The following is a 24,136-nucleotide window of genomic DNA, read 5'->3' as shown; positions in this document are numbered from 1 at the left end:
ATGACTGCCACTCTGAACAGTACAGAATATTGTATTATTTCAGCCAAAGTAACCACCCAAATAACTTTTCACATTCTTGGAGCATTTTGCAGGTGTATTTGAAACAATCTTAAACTACAGTGGTACCTCAGTTCACGAATGCTTCTGTTCACGAACAATTTGGTTCATGAACAGCTCCGGTCGCAAAATTTTGCCTCCGTTCGCGAACTCCGCATCGGGTGACGAACAGGATCTGCAGCCATTTTCCCTCCCGTGACACGTGGTCGCGGCTTCCTGTAGGGAGGGGGACTCTCCCTCCAAGCAATAACCACCTCCCCACCCGCCTTCCTGTCCTCCACACCAGAAGTCGCGTCGAGCAAGGTTAGCTTTCTCTCTCTTCGTACTGGACTTTGTGTCATATTTTTGTGGTTTTAAAAAAAAAACATGGTTCAGAACGGATTAACCGTAATTACATTGAACCTTATGGGGAAATTTGATTCGGGGCACGATCAAAAATCAGGTCACGGCCAAATTCGGAGGGGTCAGAATGGATTAACCGTATTTACATTGAACCTTATGGGAAAATTTGATTCGGTTCACGACCAATTCGGTTTGCGACCAGAGTCGCGAAACGAATTAAGTTCGTGAACCGAGGTACCACTGTACTTAGGCAGAATTTCTTAAGAACAATTCACCGCACTGCTTGTATCCTTTGCAATGCAACAACCACACCAGAGACCTCATGAATTAAGTCTAAAGACAAACTGAAATGGGATTCATGGAAGACATAAGATTCCCCACAGAGCTATCCTTTGAAACAAACTTCACCAGCACTATGGTTATAACATGCCCACGTGGGAGTTCAATGGCTTTATATTTCTCTTCACATTTTTTTCTTTACATTTCTTCACCATATAAATTGCTACTATAGAAGAGCATGACTTCCTTTTACTTACCCAAGCCATGTTTAACAGCCAGAGGAGACCTCAAAATTGGTCCCAGTTGCTGAGGATCCCCTGCCAAAACTAGCTGACCTCCACTGACATTTGTCTCTGGGTCCATCATGGCAAGAATACCTAAAGGAGAGAAGGAAAGGGCCCAAACTATTTGCTCTGTTAGCATTTTCTTCTCATTTTTTCCCAAAGTTTGCTAGGTTGCTTACTTAAATATAAAAACCATTTCTGTTAAAAAACGTACTTGGCCTAAAATACAGCAAAATTAAAAATGAGGAAACAAGTAATAAATAAGTATTAGAGCTTGTAAAAAGTTAAACAATGAAATAAAAGGAAGAACTAAGCAAACAAATAGCCTTTCAACTTACAGCAGAAATATACTACAGTAAGAACCCCCCGTTTCCATTTGTGGTTTCAATAGAGGTGAATAAGTGTAGCTCAGGGTTGAACTGTGGAGTCCTTGGGGTTCTCTGAGAACCCCAAGGACTCCACATTTGTGGTTTGTTCAACATGGTAACACAAAGACCATGACCATTTCCACATCACAGCTAGTAAGTATTAAGCCTAGAACAGATCAACTCTGCAACTCTCCAGGAAGACGCTAACAAGACATGCCGCTGGAGGGCTTTTTATACACACGCAACTGCAATTCAGAATGTTCTGTATCTTCAAGGAAATCTAGAAATGGGCTTCCTGAGCCTTCCCCAAGCCTCTGTCTTCCCAAAACATTGAGACTACTGGAAATTCTGGAACTGCATTCCCAAAACCTCTGGAAAATGCCAGACTGGGGAAGTATGAGTTAGTTGACAAGAACCAGAGCAAAGATAAATGGCAAGGTTCTCACTGCCGGATGGGTGAACCAAGCATTTCCATTCCGTCCCACCGAAAATCAACACGCTACTCCTCTGTAGAAGAGAAAGGGATGCAAAAGCGGCAGAAAAGCCATTCCTCACCTGAAACGGCAATCAGGCTCTCTGGTTCCATAGCATGGCCACTCTCATCAATGAAGACATGAGAAAAATGTCCCTGAGGGAAATCAGCTGAAACCAACCTAATCAGAAGAGACACATAAAATATCTGAGCATGTGCAGAAATATTCAACTTCCCAAGAAGAGTACCATTATCCTAAGTGCCCTCTTCCATTTGTGAAAATGGTCTTTTCCCCTAAGTAATATGAGAGCTCTGTGCATGAAAATAAAATAAACAGAATCTCTCCAATTCCTCATTCATCCTTTATACTAATTTTGGCATCCTTTACCTAGAAAGTTCAGGGAAGTATTCATTTCCTTCCCACCTCCCAGCTGTCATGCTGGCCAAGAATTCAGAGAACTATGATCCTTGTTTATCTTGCAGGACCACACTGGAGAAGGCTAATCTAATATTACTTATTTTATTAAATTAGTTATTTTATTTTATTACTTATTTTATTACTGCATCTCTTCCAGGCGGCTTCCACATTTCCACCTCCAGTATTTTTCTTCACAAAAAGAACATGGCTGGCTGGGGAATTCTGGGAGTTGAAGTCCACCCATCTTAAAGTTGCCAGGGTTGAGGAACCCTGCTCTAGAGCAGTATTTCTCAACCTCAGCAACATTAAGATGTGTGGACTTCAACTCCCAGAATTCCCCAGTTAATTAATTCCTGGGGAATTAAGCTAAGAGAGAATGATAGGATCCAAAGTCACCCCCAGTGAGATTTCACTGATGTAAATGAACTTGAAATTGTATCTCTCCAGGACAAGTCTAGCATCTTAACCATTACTATCCAAGATCTTAACCTCTTGTAGTACAATTAAGCAGGGATTTGAATTCAGCCTGTCCTCTGCCTGTCACACCCTTGAAACTCATTAGGAAATTATTTATACCACAGAAGAATGGCTAGTGTTCTAGTTTTTGCCTAACAACATTCCAGTAAACAAACCAAGCATAGATCCATTATCTCGGTTCATGTGCTTTTCTGAAGGTGGGGGTATACTAACAGACAAAGTGTTCTTGACTGTCTGCCTTTGGATCTGTTTCCTGTTACATAGCAACCAAGAAAATACCACAAACCTGTCCACCTTTTGTATTTCAGCAGATACACACGTTTTTAATTATATGAAATAGTGCCTTAAAAAGCATACTCTTTCTCCAGATGTTGAACTATAATTCCTAGCATACCTGTTGGGGATGATAGGACTTGTACAACATCAGCAGAATATTAACCCATGTTAACCACTTAATTCTTATGTACATTTCAGAGATCAATGGATCATTGCTTTAAAAAAGTAGGTTGAGAACAGGTGGCTTACTAAAGTTAATTCTCTCCCATCTTAGCTAATTACAATGTATTTTTCACCACCCAGAAGTGAATGCAATTTTTGAAAAAATTAAGTTTCATTTTCTAATGACACAGGGAAAATTCCAACTTAATTTTTCCTATAAATGACTAACTTCTTCCAAATCACTATTCCCCCCCATAATAATTTCATAATCAATTTCCCACCCATCCTCAGGGGTTATTTTTGCATATGGCCTACCTTCCAGCTGTCAGCAGGGTGGTGATGATGACCTGGTAGTTTTGCAGTTTTGCCTTGCTTGGAAATGTAGGGCAATTCTTTGCCTTGTCCCAATTACAGACAGGCTAGAAACAAAAGTAGGCATTAAATACCACCGAAGGCTGGAGATCTATTCCTTATAATTTCTCAACCCACAATTTTAGATAGTAGACATATGAGAATGCTACCAGCTATTACTCTGACAGATCTGAATAAAGATCTTAGCTGGAACAGAATGCTTAGCTTGGAGAGAGAGAACCAAAACACACCTTGATCTCCTCAGGGACTGTACGGTAATCCCTGCTGCTAGCATTCATCCTGTAGATGCTCCTATTATCCAAATGTTTCATGAGGAGCTGGCAGAGCAGGTCTGAGGCACTGTTGGAAGGAGCACAGGCAAGCACATGGGCACCCTTAATGCAGTGCAGCACCTGAGTAGGACAAGAGCACAAATAGCAGCATTTTAATTGACCAAGAAAACCACATTTCAAGCCTTGTAGGAAGCTATCTAGAGATGGTACAAAACAGAACTGGGTCTCCACAAGATTCTTGGTTTAGGAATGTATTCATTAAGTTTGTAAGCAAGACTTCTTTGCTCCTCCCTAATCTATTGCATATATTGTCATTATAATTAGATCTGTGACAAAAGTGCATTCACCTGCTTGATGGCCTCCACCATAGTGACCGTCTTGCCAGTACCTGGAGGCCCAAATATAAGATATGGGGCTGGTCTGGAAATCCCTGATACCACCTGATAGACAGCTCTCTTCTGCTCCTCATTCTTCTCCAAGCTGGAATCATATAGGCTGGAGGGTAAAGAAAGAGAAACGAAAGAAGATGTAACAAAGCCCAGGCCAAAGAGCAAAACTACTCCTGATTCATCCTATTTACAGATAATTCTCTGTAAACTACAGTAGTTGGGACCGGAATTTCCATCACTAAGTGATGTGGTTGTAAAGTGTGACATCACGTGACTGCATCGCCTAACAATGCCACTCCCCATTGCTGTTGTTAAGCAAGAATCATGGCTCATTAAGCGAGGACCTCCTCGTGACTTCCTGCTGGCTTCCAACAAGCAAAGTCAATGGGGAAGTTGGCAGGAAGTTATGAGTCCTAGGTGGCTTGCAAGCAGGCTAGTGGGCAGGTAAGTAAGTGGCTGCTGTGGTGCAGTGCAAGCCAGCAGGGTCAGGAGGTCGGAGGGCACACAAGCTGTCCTGCGTTCCACTGCCCCCAGCTAACCTTTGCCATCTTCTTCCTCCCACTGCTGACGAGGCACACCAGGTCTGGCCCTTCATGAGGTAGCTGCTGGCCGCACAAGGCCTCTTTCCTGAGGCTGCGCCCAATCTTCTTGCAAGGCTTCAGAAGGCCTCATGCGACTTTGAGAAGACCGGTGCAGCCTTAGGAAGAAGGTCGCACGTAGCCAGCAGCTGCCTCACAAAGGGCCAGGCTGGGCACACCTCGTCAGCAGCGGGAGGAAGAAGATGGTGAAGGTCAGCTGAGGGCAGCCAAAAGGACAGAGGAGGGGGGGATAGATGGATGGGGGGAGTTTAAGCACCCGAGTTTGTAAAAGCAGGCAGGCTGCCAAGTGCCCAGATTTTGATCACATGACGGGGGCGCTGCAACAGCCATAACTTTGAGGACCAAGCATAAGTACCATTCATTCAGTGCTGTAACTTTGAACAGTCCCTGAATGAATGCTCATGAAGCAAGGACTAGCTGTATTTGTATGCAAGTCAGCACCTACTTTTTACAGTTATCTGTATCCCTAAGAAACTTTCCAATGGGCAAACGAGGCTTCACTTATCATTGTGCACCACTTGTGAAGTGGTGCACAATGGGGCAAAAATTCTGCCTTTACATAAATGCTGATGGGATCTGAGCTAGTAGTGAGTGATGAAGAGGATCTTAGGTTGTACAGGCAGCTCACAGGAAATACTGACCAATACGTGACTACTCTGTAAAAGGTAGATTCCATATTGAAGAAGAAACAAATAAAGAACAATCAACATCACAATGCCTTTGCAGAAATCTATGCTCAATCATAGCTGGAATATCATGTATAATACAGCAATCCAGTCACTACACTTCAAAAAAAATATTGTAAGCAGAAAAAGACACCTATCCCTTGCCCTGGCTTTGCTAGACTAGGTTGGAACAATTTCCCTAAATTCTTTGATTTTTAATTTGGAAAAAGACAGAAGATGATATTGGAGGCAGGAGGGGAGAGAGATACATAAACTCATAAATTATGCATGATGTGGGAAAAGCTAATTCTCCCTCATTCAGAATATTACAATCCAGAGCTATCTAATGAAGCTGACATTCAGAATGGATAAAAGCAAATATTTCTGCATATTACATCATTCAACTAAGAAACTTGCTCCCACAAGTTTAATGGTGTGCCACAATTTCAGAGGGTTCTAAAAGGCATTTGACAAGGCTACCAAAGAGGTGATCAGTGGTGTGACAGCTATTTGTAACTGCTGAACTATCTGCTGTGGAACGTAAGTGGAAGTTCCTTCTCAGCTTCCCACAGAAATCTGGCTACCTGGCAAGAGAAAGCTGGAGTATTTGGCCAGTTCATTCAGTACTGTTCTTCTTGTGCTCTCCTTGCCCACTGGCATTCTCTCCCTACCTCTCTTGTCCCTACTCACCGGAGTTTCTCACTAGGAGACAGGAGGAGTTTCTCATGAGAGAAGAATGGGAAGAGCAGATGGGACAATTTCCTCTCCTGAGCGAGAATAGCAGCCCGATGCTGAATGCGTAATGGCAGACGACTGAAGGAAAATGTCACATCAAACTTCATGTTATCGATAAACTGATCTCGTAGTCTAGGATAAGAAAAGGAGGCTGATGGATGTTTGAAGAAAACATTGGCAGTTATCACACATGCATGTTGCACACAATCTACCATCATTTCTAGTCCCAACTTGTTTATTTTTTTCCTAGTCTGCCTATTCCAACCCCATGGCCATCTTTCCCAAATCAGGAGCCCCACTGTTTACTTCCACATGATCATACTTCTTTCTTGGCCTCACCCAACTTTCAAAATAACCTTGACCTAAGGTAATTTGCTTCACCAGCTGTGCTTCTCAAACTGCTGATCCATTTATTGCATACAGAAGTATGCAAGATTTTGTATTCCTTTGTAACAACCTTCCCCCAATTTGCTACCAGAAGGTCATTGGCTGGGAATTCTGGGAATTGGAGTTTCAACATATTTAGAGAACAACAAATTGAAGAAGGCTGAGCTTTACCATACTCTTCTTGTCTATCAAAAATATTAACCTGTTGAGCAACAATACAGCAGGCAGTAAGTTTAAGGCGATGAAGATCCCCATAATCTAGAATTGTCAATTCCTGAATCTTTTAAGGGCAGATGCCATAATCTATTAAATTAAGCCAGCTAAATGCTATTCCTACCCTTCTCAGTTAAAATGAAAGCCTTATAGCTAGCCATGCTGGATTAGGAGCCAGTTATCTCAATCTTGTTCTCGTAAAAAAGATCTAACCCTAGGCTGAAGCTGATGTACTCACTTTTCAGAAAACCCGAGCTTGATTTCCGCCAACTCCACAGCATGAACATAACCTTTATAGAGGGTAACTGGGTATTTTGTGTGCCCTTCAACGGAGCTCACAAACAGATGGTCACCTTTCAACACGGAAGGCCGGTTCTCTGCCACGCCAGGTGCCTGAAACAAAGAATCAGGCCAATCTGAGACACAAACTGTTTAATTCTCATGCCCTGAGCAACTGAGCTCTTGGGTAGGGAAAAGAATGCCTTGCCACACCAGACAATTGCTTCTGCTGTGGCAAATGAATTTAAACCATATGTATTTGCATTCACTGTGACATTTTTTGGGGGGAGGGGAATCTTCCTAACCTTCTCTTTAATAACATTTCATACACAATTTTGAATTTAGGAGTTACAACATACTACTGAGTGACAGTTTAAGTACTCCTGGTGCTTCCCCTTTATTGACTACTTTCTGAGTCTTACTTTAGCGCTGTCAGTTTTTGTTTCCTCTTAGTTTCCAGCATTCTGTTCCCTCTCTTATACCTTTTCAGCATCCATTCTACCTTTCCTTTCTCCTAATTATCATCTACATGACCTAAGCTTAATTTCCAACAGCTGATTTGAACTGGAAGGCAAATAATACTGTATGTGCCATCTGATTTGCTACAGTATGGAACTACGGTGGCTAAGCAGTTATCCGTAAGTAACTGTCCTGCTTCACGCAGACCGATTCACTCGGAAGGCCTGCAGACAGAGTTTCAAAGATCCAGCCTGAATAAGATACTTTAAGTGCAGATACTAAAAAAAGCCCTTAACACTGAAGAAAAACAGCAATTGCAAACTCTAAGACTCAAGCCCTAGGTTTAAATTCTTTTGCCCTTATGCTGTAACGGACTGAGCACCACCTGTTTCTCAGAGTAAGAAGTTGCTGAATGGGTCTGCTCTCAGGTCCTTTGCTTCTGACCTTGAGCTGCCCTCGAAGAAGACTCTACTTTTTATCCATGTCAAATGCTTTAACTTGTACGTACACAACTTTGGGGGGACAAAACGCTGAATCTAAATCATCTGAAAAGTGCTAGCAGTGGCACATGGAGGAGGCAGTGGCATGGTAAGCATCTTACTCCGCCAAGATTCAGAATACAAACAAGTAGATCACCTGTGTGTGCGCACACACACACTTGTGTGCGTGTGTATATAACACATGTATATTTAGAAGACATGACTTGCTTTTTGTTTAGTACAGTAAAATTTGATATATTTTATATGTGGTTCTGCTGTTTCATGGAAATTAACCTCTGGGATAGTAATTATGGGAGGCTATTCCAAACAAGCAACTTTGATTTTTATTTTGTGGGAAACAGATCCTGTACTTTCTAAGATCCGAAACTTCCTAATTTTTTCTTAAACTCACCCAGAGTTTTATAAATGGACTTCCACCCATCCCTCTGCACCATTCTCTGATTCCCACCCTATGAAGTCTTACTGCAAATCAGCAGCAACTAAGGAGGAGCAAAGGAGCTGAGGTTGCGCACCCATGCTCTGGCCATTGCATTCAGAGAACAAGGATTTCCTCCAGGCCCTAGGCTATAAGTCACTCACCTTCAGAACAAGGAGTTTCTTATTGTGCTTGTCTATAAACATGCTTGCTTTTTTCATATCATATCGATGGATGTCCACTTCCATTTGGATCTCTTCCAAGTGAAGAAGCAGACAAAACTTCTCAGAATAATTGTCAAATTCCAAGGTGGCTTTCAGACTGCTCCTGTTTGGAAGTATATGGTAGCATCCTATCAAACTTAGTCTGCTCACCCCAACAGGAATCACCTTACTTTTCATCAGAGATGGGAAATTCTATTCCAATATTTGGCAGGAAGGGAGAGACAAAACCACAACATATGCCTGCTTTAAAACATCCCCCACTTTATTTGGATGACCCTGGTTACACTGCTGCTCCTTTCTACACATGAGTCTTCCTTTCTACGCAGACAGTCAGTTATCTGAACTCTCCTAATATCTGAAGACAGGTAAAATTTGGTACTGGCCAAGACAAACCAATGGAGGTGTTTAAAAAGAGCTGGCAGCTAGTCCAGCTTAATGAGTTTTATTAAGTAATATTGGCTGGGGTACAACATATGGTCTTCTTATTTATTTATTAAATGTGTACGCCAACTGACTCCCAATGACTCTGAGTGGTTGACAAGTAAAACATCAAAAATAGTAAAACAGTACAACAGTGAACAAGAATAAAAGATGACACAAACTGGGTAGTAACAAAAGCGAACCCATACCACCCAATAGCTTCTTGCTATTCCAAGAGACAGTAAAAGGATTGCCCGTTGAAGAGGGGCAATCTGAATGTATACAGCGTTTCTCAACCTTAGCAACTTTAAGATATGTGGACTTCAACTCCCAGAATTCTAGGAGTTGAAGTCCACGTATCTTAAAGTTGCCAAGGTTGAGAAACACTGGTATACAGCCACCTCTGAGGCACCTCAGCTACTAGTTTCTGAGTTCTTTAAAATCTCGATCTTGTTGAACAACGCTGATCCCTCTAAACCAGCCTTTCTCAACCTTCTGACCCTGGAGGAACCCTTAAAATATTTTTCAGGCCTCAGGGAACCCCTGCACATTCAGGCTCAAATATAGGCCAGAAGTTACAAAATTATTTTGTTTCATGCATAGGCCTATATATATATGCATTAACAGTGTTCTTAAACTAAAAATACAGAATGAAACTTATCTCCTTAATATGAAACCTGTGCTTGTTTTTTGCTGCACAAATATTCAATTCTGGGCCAAACTTGAGATAAGCACACAGGGATTTCATCTTCAGCTGAAATAAGACAATTTCTATCTTTGCTTTTGATGTCTGTTAAATAAGAAAAAGCTTGCTCACACATGTAAGAAGTTGAAAACTGCAGCAAAATGTTCAATGCCTTCCTATGAATGGCAGGATACTCTTCTTTCACAGAAATCCAGAACTTGTCCATGAACAGTTCAGTGAATCTCATCTTGAGTGTACGATCAGATTACAGCTCACAAAAGTTCTTCCTCTTCCTTCAAAGTGAAGTTCTCAGGCTGAGCAGAAGATGCAGAGAAAGGATCCCTCAACCACTCATACATCTGTGTTGAAAGGGAGGGAAAGTGCTGATCAGTTTTATTCTGCAGTACTTCCAGGTGGTTTTCAAGTAGATTTGAGACTTTCTGGTATCCTTCCTCACTCTCAAGCCCAAGCAGCAGTGGAAATATTTCAGTATTTCCTTTTACAACATGATTTTTCCAAAAGTTTTCTCCAGTGCTTTGCTGAGACTGATTCATGTGATGAAAGATGTCCACTAAGTATGCTAGTTTCTGCAACCATTCTCCATCTTCAAAGCACTCAGCAAAATGTGAATACTATTTTCTAGAAAATACTCAGCTCAAACACCCTGTTGAGAACTCTTCCTCTGCTGAGTCATCATATTTCTGTGTGTAGCAGGAGAGTTACATGTTCTTTGTCCAGGTTTTCAGTTTTTAAAACATTCTTGAGTGAACTGGTCTTTGTTTAATAAAGTTAACCATTTTTGTAGCATCATCCAGAAGTTTTTTAATTTCATCTCCAAGAGTTTTTGACATCAACACTTCTCTGTGAACAAAGCAGTGTGCTGTGACAACATCAGGATTTTCTTTTCTTACAAGAGAAATGAAACCTCTCATGGAGCCATTGATTGAACACCATCAGTACAGTTGCCATCACAGTTCCTCTAAGACAGATTTTTTGTTTCCAGATATGAAGACAAAACTTTAAATACATCTTGCCCTTTGCATGTTTCATGTAGTTCTTTGCAGCAGAAAAGGTTTTCTTGAATTTCACCATCATTTACAAGTCTTACAAATGCCATAACTTGATATTTATTGGTGAAATCGGTTGACTCATCAACTCGGATAGAAAAGCTGCTCTTCAGTTTATCACACAAAACCTCTTCAGCATCATGTGACATGTCATCAATATGCCAACTTATTGTACAGTTTGACAGTGGAATATTTTCAGTTTCTTGTACTGCATCTGGTCCTAGCATTTTTTCCACTATTATTTTATATGCTGGCCCTTTCTCACCCAAAGAGTAACTTTTACTTTGCTGTGTAATAAGTTCAGCTACTAAATAACTTGCTTCTTGGGCTCTTTTATTGACTTTCATTTTATTAACAAAAGCTTTACTCTGTGTGTTCTGTAATTCCAATAGCCGTTTAAAATAATCAGAACTTTTACTTGTCACATCCAGGGAAATTAGAAGAAACTATGTTGAAATGGCTTTGATCTGTTTCAAACATTCGACATGTTGCTGTACTTCTAGTGTTCTTCATGGAAGAGGGGGGCAATCCTAGCCACAAAATAGCTGCTACAATTAGTGTACCCAAAGGTGAATGGATGTGTTTGCTCCTCCCACTCTATCTCCCCCCTCTCATCCCAGCTTATTTTCATATTTTTTACCTGATGGGCACATTGTCAAGCAGAGCATCACTTGCAGCCCCTCCCATTTTTATTTTCTAAAAATGTCTTGTTTTGCAGTCCGTCAACTTTTTATTTCCATAAGAGCTTGAAGGGACTTCAGAGGTAATCTAGTCTAACCCTCTGCTTGGTGCAGGTTCTACTAAAGCATTTCAGCTTGATGGATACCCATTCTGTTTGAAGACCTCTAGCATTTTACTTTTAATCAAGCTGCATCACACTGGTGGTTTACATTCAACTTGTGACGTACTGCAGTACCCATACTCCTTTCTTATGTACTACTTTTAAACCAGACTGCTCCCATTCTTAATTTTTTATCACCAGAAGCAGGAATTTAAATTTCCCCATCAAATTTTATCCTGTTTGTTTTAGCCCAATATTCAAACCTAGCTATATTTTTTTCCTCTTCATTTCTTTCACTTACTTCTTCTTCTTCTTCTCCTCCATCATCATCATCATCATCATCATCATCATCATCATCATCATCATCATCATCATGCCACACAGCATACACAGCTTATCTGATGCTAAGGTGTCTGTATTCACATCACAGACAGTTACTCATGAGTGCCATATTATCTATCTCTATGCTAGACTAAACTAGGAAACACAAGACAACAATAATCTTTAAGAACAAAAGTTTAGGAAGTCACACATTAATTCCCACACTAGCCTTCTCTTATAAATCCTATTATATGCAGCCAGAATAGGGGGGTTGATATATTACAATGAGTCTTGGGGGTCATTAAACAGGAAGAGAAAAATACTTAATTTATACCACCTTTCCTTTTGGAGGTCAAGCCAACAAACGTTTTCCTTTATTCTGTTCTCAAAATATGAACAACCCTGTGGAAAACAAGGTCTGAATGACAGTGACTGGCCCAAACTCACCATGAGTTCATAGTCAAGCAAGGTTTTTATCCAGGGTTTGCCTAGTCATAATTAAACACTTCAATTACTACATCACCATGCTGTAATAAAAGATGTGTAGCTATCTTCCTTAGGACAAAGAGGTGGGTGGAAAATGAAGAGAATGACAATTTCTTGCATAGTAGAAACTTACTGTAGCTGGTCAATCTTGTCACCGGTACCATCATTAGGAGCATAATCTTTATTCAGGCATGGAATCAGATCCTTCAGATCTTTTGGGTATTTGTAGTGACCCAAAGGTTTCTGCTCCAATTCGAAGCCCAAAGTGCTGAAAACACAAGACAAGCACAAAGTTATATGGTATGTATGAAGATGTTAGATAGAACAAGGAACACAATTTCCACTTGTTTCCCAATAGATGGATGGGTTCTTTTGAGTTCCCTATTATATCAGTGGACTGTATGGATATCAGTGGACTGTATTTTTACAGCTCGATTTTTACACCGATGTTCTAAACTGTGTCACTAAATTTTGATGACAAAATATGAAAAAAACACAGATATTTCATCCCTTTCTCCTTTAAGCTACCTCCTCAAAATAGGGGGGAAATGGCTTTGTGCCCTCCACTGATGCTATGGCATTACTGCCATTCTCCCATGCCTTTGGGCATTGGAGGAAAAAAATTTAAAAGTGAAGAGTGACTTCCACCCCAAACACTGCTCATCCTTACCTAAAAATTTCAATAAAGGCCAACCCAGATTGCCAGACTGTACCGTTAGAAGGAGAACATGAGAAACGGTCAAATCCCCACTTCAGATATTAGTTCCATCAATATCCAATGTTACTTTGCACATACAATTATTTGCATATAAGAATTACTGTAACACAAATATAATGGAAAAATTTTGGTCTCCCTAATTGTGAAGAGATTACTATATACAAAGATAATTGTATCTTTGCTATTTTAATTTATATAGTTTTGATTAATTATATAAATTAGTTTAAATTATATGCAAGCTAATCTTGACTGCAAAATAGACTACAAAACAATGAACACATAACTTTTGAAAAAAAAATCATCTGGTATCTTTTCATACATGCAGAATCTTTTTCTGCAACTGTTGATTTTAAGTTAGTACAGGTACATATATGCACTATCATATTGTTAGCCCGTTCCTGTGAAGCTGGGATATCAGTAACCAACTTCAAGTAAGGTTTAGGAGAATGAAAATGAAAAAGGTTAAAGCTCTCAAGATTCCATATATATACCAAACAGTAATTAACAGTTTTAACTGTATCCCAAGTCTAAATCCAGTCTTTATCTCAGACTTTATTTAGCACTGATAGTGTGCTAAATGATGTACAAAACTGAAATGGTGTGGCTAGTCAATTTAGCAAACTGCATCAATTGGGCAAGACACAGAAAAAAGAAAATCCTAAAAACAAATAAATGCAAACTGGATGAACAAAACATAGATAGATGGCAGGAGGGAAAAAGGCACTGGCTAAGGATAGCATTCAGAAAAAGGGGTTGGAGGAAAAATATGATATTGAGAAGCTATGTCCAAGAAAAACAGAAGAAGAGTAAAGGGAGCAAATGAAACAGAGAATCCTCACGTACTTGTCTGGAGGAAAGCCATCCTCTATAGTTATCAATTGTGGTTTGTGCAGTTTGACTTGATATGGCTGATAAGGTTCTGAGGGACCAAGCTGTTTTTCTAACTTGGTACTGGCAACAGCATCCACAAAACGTCCAATGATGAATTCCCCAGTCTGTTCACTGGTGAAATCAAACCGCATGGTAACATGGAAGAAGCCATTGTCCGGTACCTGACAGGTGATTAAGACTGAATGGACTGACCCTAAAGACAAGGAAACCTGTTTACATTTACAAAATAGCAGGGAAGAGGGCTCTTTTCAGTGTTAACTTTCTAACACTAGACTTGAAATTAGTAACATGCAATCTCCAGAAAATACAAAGCACATTCTGTAAATAGTTTGCAACAAATCCTTTTATATTTATCTAGTTTAAAGATACAAAGAATTGCACATCCCAATTTCTAACTATGCCTCAAAAACCTAACAAATTGGAAAATCAGTGCTTAATTCTTAAGCACCTTGGCCCATAAAGACTTTGATGAGTCTCATATGCTATTATTATATAGCATACATTATGTCTACAATGACATTATTCAATTATGTTAGACAACTATTATAACATTCATGCAATCAGAAATTGAGCAGGTCTGTAATCTCACCTCCTATTATTTTCAACAGATATACCTCATGGAATTTTGACTGGTGCTTATTAACATAGTTCACAGTTGTAAACACTTCTGGCTACTGTAGTAATTGTGCAGGCAAGAAATGAACAGGTTCACAATCTCATTACCACAACTTTCTACGTTAGTGCTCATGCATTTCTTCCTGATGCTTCATGAATTATGGAACAGTCGATGCAAGGTGTCATAAACAATAGTAGACAAACTGTTGGGTAGTGGGCTTCAGATTAGGTTAAGGTATGAGAGTTTATTTATTATTCTCCATCCCTATAAAACAGCATTTCCTTCCAGAAGCATCAGGCATTTGTGTATCATTTCCTTTTCATTCAATGGTCCCCTAATTTGATATACTTCTGAAAGTGAGCCACTGCTTCGAGAGTACGTAGGTTAGAGAAAATGGTTCCACATTTACATGCCATCTATAGCCAGTACTTGAAAACAATTTAGATTACCATTAACTGGGACTTTCCTCTGGAAAAAAACACTAAATGCTGAATCCCATTAAATCCACCCTGAATTGGATTAATCTTAGATTAATTCCAAGTACTGCATTACTTCAACTCAGGACCCATTCGATTGCACACATTCGACACTTTTTCTCTGTCAAGAACAGTATGGATTTCTAGTAAGAAAGTCTTGGGTATGCATGCTTTCTCTTTCAGAGTTTTGCACTCAATCTATCTGTCATTTTTTATGGGAACTCATTTGGAGAAAAAAGTACAGAAGTTGGTCAGCTTTGCATTAATGGTAGTACTTACTCTTGGACGCTTAGTCAGCCACAATTCTGAGCATGTTTCAGGTGCATTCCAAAACACACTGAGTTAGGTTTTAGAGGCTTATGTTATCTCACTAAAAGCTGGAGGAGTCTTCTAACAGTATTTTTTGCAGTGCTTAATTGTTCTGTAATGATTTTACAATCTGTGATCCACACCAACTCTTTTAAGGGATCAAGCAGTATGTTTCAACAAATACATACATACATTACCTGGTAGTAGTTTCACAGGCGAAGGTAGTTCAGGAACCACAAAGGTGAATTTACAACGTTTATTCAGTATGTATCTTTCCAGCATCACTTCATTTGTCCCACAGTTCTTCACTTCAATTTTAATTAGCAAACTCTGCTTTGGAGAAATGTTGAATCGGATCCTACCATTTGGCTTATCATACTCTGAAATAATTTTTACCCCGTTCTTAGAGGAGACAAATTCTGATCTGGAACAAAGAGACTGAGGAATCAAACACTTTCCACAACTTCTAATACCATATGTGCATGTTCAGGTTTCTGCTTAATTGCCCCATGGTAATGGGGTTACACTTTCAAAGGATATGAATAATACCAAAATAGCTACTGTAGAGCAGAAAACAGGAATATTCAGAAAATTAAATTTCAGGTTTTGTTTTGTTTTTTTAAAGTAAAAACCTAACTGCCATCAATTCCAAGGTGGCATGGCATGGGCAAGATGGAGGTGACAGGAGCTGTTATATAATAAATTGAGAATAGAAGGTGGGGAAAGCTATAATGTAAGGCAGCATATAAATTGATCTTAATTGTTCATAATTTAATAACTTCTAGCTGAATTACTGTGAAGCACTGTATGGTTGACCATGACATCTTGTTCACAAAGTGCAGAACGTTAGATCATTACTATGTTATCATCACATTACATCTGTGCTATGACAACTGTAATAATTTTCAGGCTACTTTGGAGTACTAAATTTGATCTTTAAAGCTACAATAGTTAAGGATCAGGGCAGGAAGGTCTGTCTCCACTTCAAAATCTTCCCAGTAGGATCTCTTGTGGGAGCCCTGCCACAACCAGAGAGGGTATTGTCGGTGTTACTACTCCAGTGACAAAACACTTTCTCTAGAGTGCTTTATTTGGCAACTAACTTAATGGCCTTTTAACATCAGGCACAGGCCTGTTTATTCTCCCAAGGTTTTAAGATACAATTTTAATTTCTGCTTAGAATTTTATGCTGCTTATGTCTTTTTTTTTTTTTTTGTCTTTACACTCCCATTCTTTTGTTACACCACTGTGGAAAAATAAAGAAAAGCCATTCTAAAAGTACTTTGTATATGTTTGTTATAAATGCTTGCCCCCCAAATAATAATTGCCAACGAATTTTTAAAAGCCTGGATTATCTCATTAAATAGAAGAGAATAGTAAACCTTCCTGATCAAAGGGAAGGTTACATGGTCTAAGGCCCATTTTCAAATTCAGATGGAATTAGGCTGAAGAATGGGCAGTCCATAGGAGAGTAAAGCTACTTAAGAGCCCTATCAAATCTAGATAAAAGGAAAAAAAGAACCTGCCATACATATACTCAGACTGAAATATCAATATATGAATAGTGAATTTCAAATCTGAAATAAAGTAGTATGTACCTTTGATACTAGTGATTCTCTCTAGTATAACAACAGACACTAGTACAGGTAGTCCTCAAGTTACAATTGGAGCTGGGACCCGGATTGCCATCACTAAGTGATTTGGTCATAAAGCAATCCAGGCAGTCCCAGTTGGCAGTAGGAAATGGAGGGAGTCCCAGGTAAGGAATGTGGGGGTGCTGCGGGGTAGTGAGGGAGGCCCTGGGAGGTGTGTGAGTCTGGGGGTGCTTGGTGTGGCATGAGCTCAGAAAGGGGAATGAGGGCGCAAGGTATGTATGATCGCAGGGATGCCGTGGAAAGAGGGCACACGAGTACATGCATGCGATTGCAGGGATACTGTGGAAAGTGGGTATGGGGTATGTGCATACACATGTGCAAGTGCAGGGAGGCTGTGGAAGGAGGGTGTGGGGTACATGCATGCAATCACAGGAAGGCCATGGAAAAAGGGTGTGGGATACATGCATGGGATCATAGGGAGGCTGTGGAAAAAGGGCATGGTGTGTGTGTGTGTGCGTATCTGCGCAGGGAGGTCACGGAAAGAGGGTGTAGGGTGTGTGCAAGTGAAGGGGGAAGGAGGGCACGGTGCATGTGTGTGAGTGAAGAAAGGCCAAGCGGGGGGGAGGGGAGACTTATCCCAGCAATTTGTGACCTTCCTCATTGGCTTCCCATTGGCTTTCCTTGGGGTAAACTGGCAACAAAGGGCGCAAATGGTGATCACATGACCACAGGATGCTGCAACTGGTCAAGTCCGAGCTGGTTGCCAGGCACCCAAATTTTATTCATGTGACTGTAGGGGCACTGCAATGGCCGGAACTTTGAGGACTGGACATAAGTCCCTTAGTTCAGCATCATCGTAACTTCAAACAGTCGCTGAACAAATGGTCATAACTCAAGGGCTACCTTTAAACTTTTCTTTGAATTCAACACAAATGATTCATTAATCCCCAGAACACATTTATCCAGGTCAATGAAAGACTACACCTTCCCCAACCTGGTGCTTCCAATGTCTTGCACATCACTTCCCATAATCTAGCTGGCAAGGGATTCTGGGAGTTAGAGCCCAACAGATTTGGAGGACATCATGTTAGGGAAGGCTGGCATAGAGACTGGGATCAGAATCTTTTTTGCCAACAAGACAGGAAGAAAGAGCTTCCTCATGCTGACTTTAAGGGGCAGAAAAATTGACCAGAAAAAAACTCAGTAAGCTTTACCACAGCCCTTAATACAAATGATTCACAAGCCTTCCCAAATCTGGTGTTGATGAACCTTGTATTGCTCTCCTTGCTGCACTCTGTAATCTACAAGCTAGAAATGAGGTCTGGTGAGGTGGATCATGCTGCTCACTTGTATGATTTTTCAAATGGCCACCAGTATTCACAAATGAGTTTGCTTTTGTTTTTCCAAATAAGTCCTCAGCAGTATCTACAGTATGATAGGTGAGTAGGGCAGGAAGCATACTCTTTCTCTGATATACTTCGGCATGACTCCTTCTTTAACAAAACTTAAAGGAACCAAACTATTCATCCAGATAACCTATTGAGGAGGGAAAGATGGACAGATTGTGTGATTGCACAGATGACTTGAACTACTTATAATCAACTTATTGTCATCATGGTTTCCATGCATCACATGTATGGGAGATAAGCCAGCTTACCAATAAGATGTGGGCAGGCACATTCACAGTTGAACATAGAGGACAACACAACTCTGCTGAGAGATACAATTGTTTTCCTGAGATAATTAAGTAATAATGCTTAATGAGTGTCTGAGGTTAGCCCAAACAGCTGCTTTGTACAGGTACAGAAGGGGCACCACATGAAGTGATGCTGTAGATGTTGAAACCATTCTTACAGAATACCCAAGGGAGTCTTGCAGTACAAGCTAATTGTACTAGATGGTATTCTTATCCAGTTACCAAACCTTTGGGCTGAGACCAGCATACATTTTCTAAGATCGGCATAATAAATAAAGCCTGTAAAATGGTCAAATGATTTTTATAGTCATTATAGACCACCAGAGCTCAGAGTGTATCTAATGCATATAGGAATTATTCCAATGAAAAGGATGACAACGTTTAAAAGGTAGTTAGCACAATGGGTTGATTCACATGAAATCTTTAATAAAAAGATAATATGTCAGAGAGTCATCTTCTGCAAGAGGAAGGAGGAGGAAGGGGGGGGTGGCAGCAGTTGACTTGCTTGTCCTTCTGGCTGATGTTATTGACACAAAGAATGCCACTTTTGAAGGAGAAAATATGTAAATAATTTATTGCTAGAGATTCAAAAGGGTTTGTAAGGAGACTAAATATGACAATGGGGAGACCGTACTGTGGTGCTGAAGCTGTTAGTGGAGGAAAAAGATTCAGAAACTGACATATGACAGTTTGCATGTTTAGGTACCTCTAGTCAAACTGTATGTTTCAATTAATTTCTAAGGGAACAGTTTCCAAAACACTTTCTGTTCACTTAGGAATTCACTGAAATATATAATTTGATTAGGACTGCACTTTTGCGTGCAACTATTTTTGCTTACAACTATTATTCCAAATATTTGGATTGGAACCAAGATGCGAAGTAAAATGATTTGCTACATAGAATCTCCTAAATCTGAACATATACTGTTGGGTTTGGGTAACTGAGATGTGCAGCTATTTGAATCTAAAATGAAAAAGCTGCCTTGCAAGAAACACAGACATGTTTGCAACACCTGTCATACCTCCTTCAGGAAGCAATACTTTTTCCTGGACTGTCATGGTAGCCCCCCCCCCCCCCCACCAGTCCCAGCAAAATGCACATTTCAGTTAAGGAGGTCAGGTGCATAGCTATGATACAAATCTCTGCAGCAGTGAGGGACTTGTTAAAAATGATCCAATCCAGATGCTTGGTGGATCTGAATGGTTTACTGAATGCACCTGAGAAATTTTCCATACCGTCTGTTGGCAATACTTAAACAATGCTGTGGATGTCCTATCTCGGTGTCTGGAGGCTGTGAGGATCTGGAGGGGAACAGGCTTCAACTGAACCCTGGCAAAACTGAGTGGCTTTGGATTTTGAGCCCCTCTGGTTCTAGGATTTTACCATCTTTGGTACTGGATGGGGTCACACTACCCCAAACTGTCCCTGTGCGCAATCTGGGGGCCCTCCCGGACTCACAACACCTGCTTGAAGAGCAGGTGGCCGTCGTGGCTAGGAGGGCCTTTGCACAGCTTCATATTGTGTGCCAGTTGTGCCCATTCCTTGATCAGAGGGACCTACTCATGGTCACTCATGCCCTGGTCACCTCCCGGTTAGACTACTGCAATGCGCTCTACATGGGGCTGCCCTTGAAGAGTATCTGGAAACTTCGGCTGGTGCAAAATGCAGTGGTGTAAGCAGTTATATGTGTTTCTAACAGAACACATGTTACACCTCTGCTGCATTGGTTACCAGTTTGTTTCCAGGTCCAATTCAAGATGCTGGTGTTGACCTTTAAAGCCCTTCATGGCATGGGGCTGGGCTATCTGAGGGACTGCCTCTCCCCAATTCCATCTGCCCATTCTACCAGATCCAGCAGAGAGGGCATGTTACAGGTTCTGTCGCCTAGGGAGCTAAATTTGGCGGGCCCTAGGTGGTGGGCCTTTTTTGCTGCGGCGCCCATGCTGTGGAATCTTCTCCCCCCTGAAATGAGGTTGGCTTTGTCACTGTTGAGCTTCTGGAGGTCCCTTAAGACTTGGCTATGCCAGCAGGCCTGGGGACCTCAGGGGACAGGTGAATTAGTGAGGTGGCTCCCTTATTTTTAACTTCCTTTTATTCTTGGTTCTATTTTGATTTTTATATTTTTTATGTATCTATTGATTGTTTTTAGCTTTGTTGTATGACGCCCAGAGTCGACTGTGGTGAGATGAGCAGCTATATAAATTAGTTAAATAAACAAACAAAAAAACAAATAATGCTGCTTGATCTGGAATACAGAGATGGCCTGGACGGTTGATATTATTGTTCCTAAGCCCTTTCTTTCCTGTCATAGAGCTAAATCAGCCTCTTCATCTATAAAGGACTTCAGAGCAATAAAGTAAAAGGGATGTCAGCTGAAGCACAGGTATAGAATCTCTCAGGATAAATCAAACTGTACGCAAACCAAGCCCCACCTGAAGACCTTCTCTGTGATAGGGGAGATAGCAAAGAATGCCTACTTCTCTGCCTTCATAGCATCCACACAAAATAGGCTGAAGCTGCTTTTCTGTGCTAAGAAGCATCTCAAACACCAGGGATAGTGGCCAGAAGAGTTGATAGCTCGCTGTGAACAATTTCCATCATTCTTTGAGACAAAGCTGATTAAATCCATTCTCATCATGCAACTGCTGTGGTTGTCAGAAACAAACTGAAGAAAAAGGGGGAGCCCTGCCTTGGAATATATGAAGATGGGGCAAATGTCTCATCCATTATAGGCTCCAATGAATAATTCGGCTCAGATGTAAAACCCACACATCTGATGCACAAACACCATGATGAACAAGCAATCTCTCCATCTGGAAAACAGAGACTAGGAGACATATATATGAATGCATGTTCTTCCCAAAGCAGAGGTGCAGTAGGGCTCAAAAACCTAGTTTGGGCATTTACTGAGCAATCGGATTTGGGTTGGGTCAGAATCCTAGCCTTTAAAAAAGAAAAGAGATAAAGTCCAGACAGAATCAAATTCTGTTTTTTCCTCTGTTTAACAAGTTTTTTCTTCTGCATGTATGAGGGTTGGAAGAAAAAAAATTTTTTTCCCCCCCTAAATGAAGTTAGAGAGTACAAAAATTCTGAAAATACTGCCAAGGCTCAAACTTTTTCATTTACATGATAGGACCACATATTCTGAGAATACATAGAATATTAAGTCCTCCTAACTTTTGCCCCCACACAATTACACCATCCAACTTTACATACCTGGCCTTAACACGTGATCCAAGAGGAAGTGGATTAGAGAATGTGCTTTTATCTTGGGTAGGGTGATCTCCAGCTCCAGCATCATTTTTTGGTTTCCAATACTGATCAATAAGCTTTACTTTTTTCTTCACCTATAGAGAAGAAGCAAGAAAGAAATAGGAAAGTGGCTTCTAGCAATGCGAAGACTATTGGAATAATATGCAAAGCAGAAAGTAGTTCAGTTAATCTGAAACAAATAATAACACTCATGATCAAATTCAAGGGGAAGTCTACCAAGTGAATTTCACCACTCGGAAATATTTTCAGTAAAAGTTGGTTCTAAATCTAGATAAGAATTTGGAAAGTTTTACTATCTCTCTGGTTTAAAAACAAATAAATCAATTCCAAGACTGCTGAAACAAGGCTAATCCAGATTCTATGCCATGAAATGGGAGTTCCTATATTTTCCTTTCTTCCTGTTTTCCCCAAGATGAACCCCACCACGTGAATGTTACCCACTGATCCTACCATTTTTTTTGACATCGGAGAATCCTATTTGAGTCGTATCTAGATTAGTACTATGGATAATCCTCGACTTACAATGGCAATTGGGACAAGAATTGCTGTCCTTAAGGGACATGGTCATAAAGTGCAACGTCACATGACATCACTTAGTAACGGCAATTCCAGTTGCCGTTCTTAAGCGAGGACAACGTGACTATGACTTTAGACTTCCTGCCAGTTTCCCATTGACTTTGCTTGTGAGAAGCCAGTAGGGAATGTCAGAAATTACGCTCATATGACAGCAGCTTACTGCATCATTGTAATCACAAGCTGGGTACCCAGATCATGATTATGTGACCATGGGGATGCTGTGACAGCCAGAACTCTGAGGACCGATTATAAATCTCCCTCATTCAGTGCCATTGCAAGTTTAAACAGTTGCTGAATGAGTGGTCGTAACCCAAGGACTACCTGTAATGACCAGCTGTGATTTTTTTAGTCACTGGTATAAATAAATCATAAAAAGACTAGAAATCAACAAGCCACTTTTGTTTCTTTCCCTGATCTTATATGTAAAGAGCTTTATTTTAATGACTTGGAATCCATAAGGGCCCATACAGCCCAATCGTTCAACAACAATTATCAAAGAATGAAATAGAAAGTTAAAGGCACAATCATCTCTTACCTGAACAAATCGCACGTAATCCTTGCAGATTATAGCACGGTTTGACATCACCAGCACATACAGCACACTGGAGAAGTTGGGTCTTTTTATATTATCTCTGTCAGACAACAGAATATCACTATTCAACTACTAAACACGTACATTGATTCGGTTATTTTTTTATGCGTGGCTACACCTGCAAATAAAGTCCCTTCAGTTCAGGTTTAGAAACACTAAGTTATGCCCACTGTGAAGACATCCTATAACTTACTCAGCAGCATCACAGACACCCCTAACCTGGAGGTTTAATTCCACTATAATTTTCAAGCAGGTACGAAATTATGAATCCCTTTACCTGCTATTTTCTTTCCTCTAAAAGATCAAGATGATATATACAATGTTCCCTCCTTCAATTTTATTTCACAATGTGGTGAAAAACCCACTCAAGCAGCACCAACACTGGACTTGGGCAGCCAATAAATTTAAATAATGATAATAACTGAAAAGAATCCAACAATTGTTTTATTATTTCCAAAGCCAGCGGGTTACACAGCAAGTCATTAGTCTCTTGCACCCACAACAGTCAAGAACACAGCCATATGATTACAGGAGTTTTTATATAGGTATTGATTTTTCTAAAATCTTGGCATAACTATGGATTATAAATGCTCAACATGGAATATAAATGGAGCAAATGCTGCTCAAAAGAGAAAAAAAAATCATTATTTGAAAAAGTTAAAACAAGACATCATTTGCTTACAGGAAATTCATATTAAGAAAAAGGATATAAAATACTTGAGTCACAAAAATTTGGATGAAGAATTTATTTCAGCAGGAATGAAAAAAGAAATGGAGTTGTTTTATATATAAATTCTCAACTATATCCAAAACTTATACTGACTGATGATTATGGTAGATATGTTGGTGTAGATGTTAATTTACAGGGGGCTAAGACTTTGATATTGGGAATTTATTCCCCAAATGAAGGTAAAACAGCATTTTATAAAGGACTTATGGATAAATTATTGGACTTTCCGTATGAAAATTGGTGTCTCCTGGGAGATTGG

General features: G+C 40.2%; 1 protein-coding gene across 1 annotated transcript in view; it reads right to left on the bottom strand.

The window, feature by feature from the left end:
• The window catches only part of MOV10 (Mov10 RNA helicase), a 46,665-nt gene that overhangs the window by 6,916 nt on the left and 15,613 nt on the right, over positions 1–24,136 (bottom strand). The window contains exons 2-14 of the mRNA XM_025163006.2: positions 23,091–23,187; positions 21,923–22,053; positions 15,612–15,838; positions 13,966–14,206; positions 12,538–12,672; positions 8,585–8,747; positions 7,006–7,160; positions 6,123–6,299; positions 4,127–4,274; positions 3,738–3,899; positions 3,451–3,554; positions 1,886–1,983; positions 936–1,055 (exon numbers count right to left, since the gene is read on the bottom strand). Coding sequence (XP_025018774.1) covers positions 936–1,055; positions 1,886–1,983; positions 3,451–3,554; positions 3,738–3,899; positions 4,127–4,274; positions 6,123–6,299; positions 7,006–7,160; positions 8,585–8,747; positions 12,538–12,672; positions 13,966–14,206; positions 15,612–15,838; positions 21,923–22,053; positions 23,091–23,187 — 1,958 coding nt within the window. The remainder of the gene's footprint in view (positions 1–935; positions 1,056–1,885; positions 1,984–3,450; positions 3,555–3,737; positions 3,900–4,126; positions 4,275–6,122; positions 6,300–7,005; positions 7,161–8,584; positions 8,748–12,537; positions 12,673–13,965; positions 14,207–15,611; positions 15,839–21,922; positions 22,054–23,090; positions 23,188–24,136) is intronic.

Source organism: Python bivittatus, unplaced genomic scaffold, assembly GCF_059951505.1.
Source record: "Python bivittatus isolate LINGU-HERP-01145 unplaced genomic scaffold, Pbiv_v1 ctg000700_np1212, whole genome shotgun sequence".
Taxonomy (NCBI): Eukaryota; Metazoa; Chordata; class Lepidosauria; order Squamata; family Pythonidae; genus Python; species Python bivittatus.
Note: the sequence above shows the minus strand (reverse complement) of the source record. Positions and strands in the feature narration are given on the sequence as shown.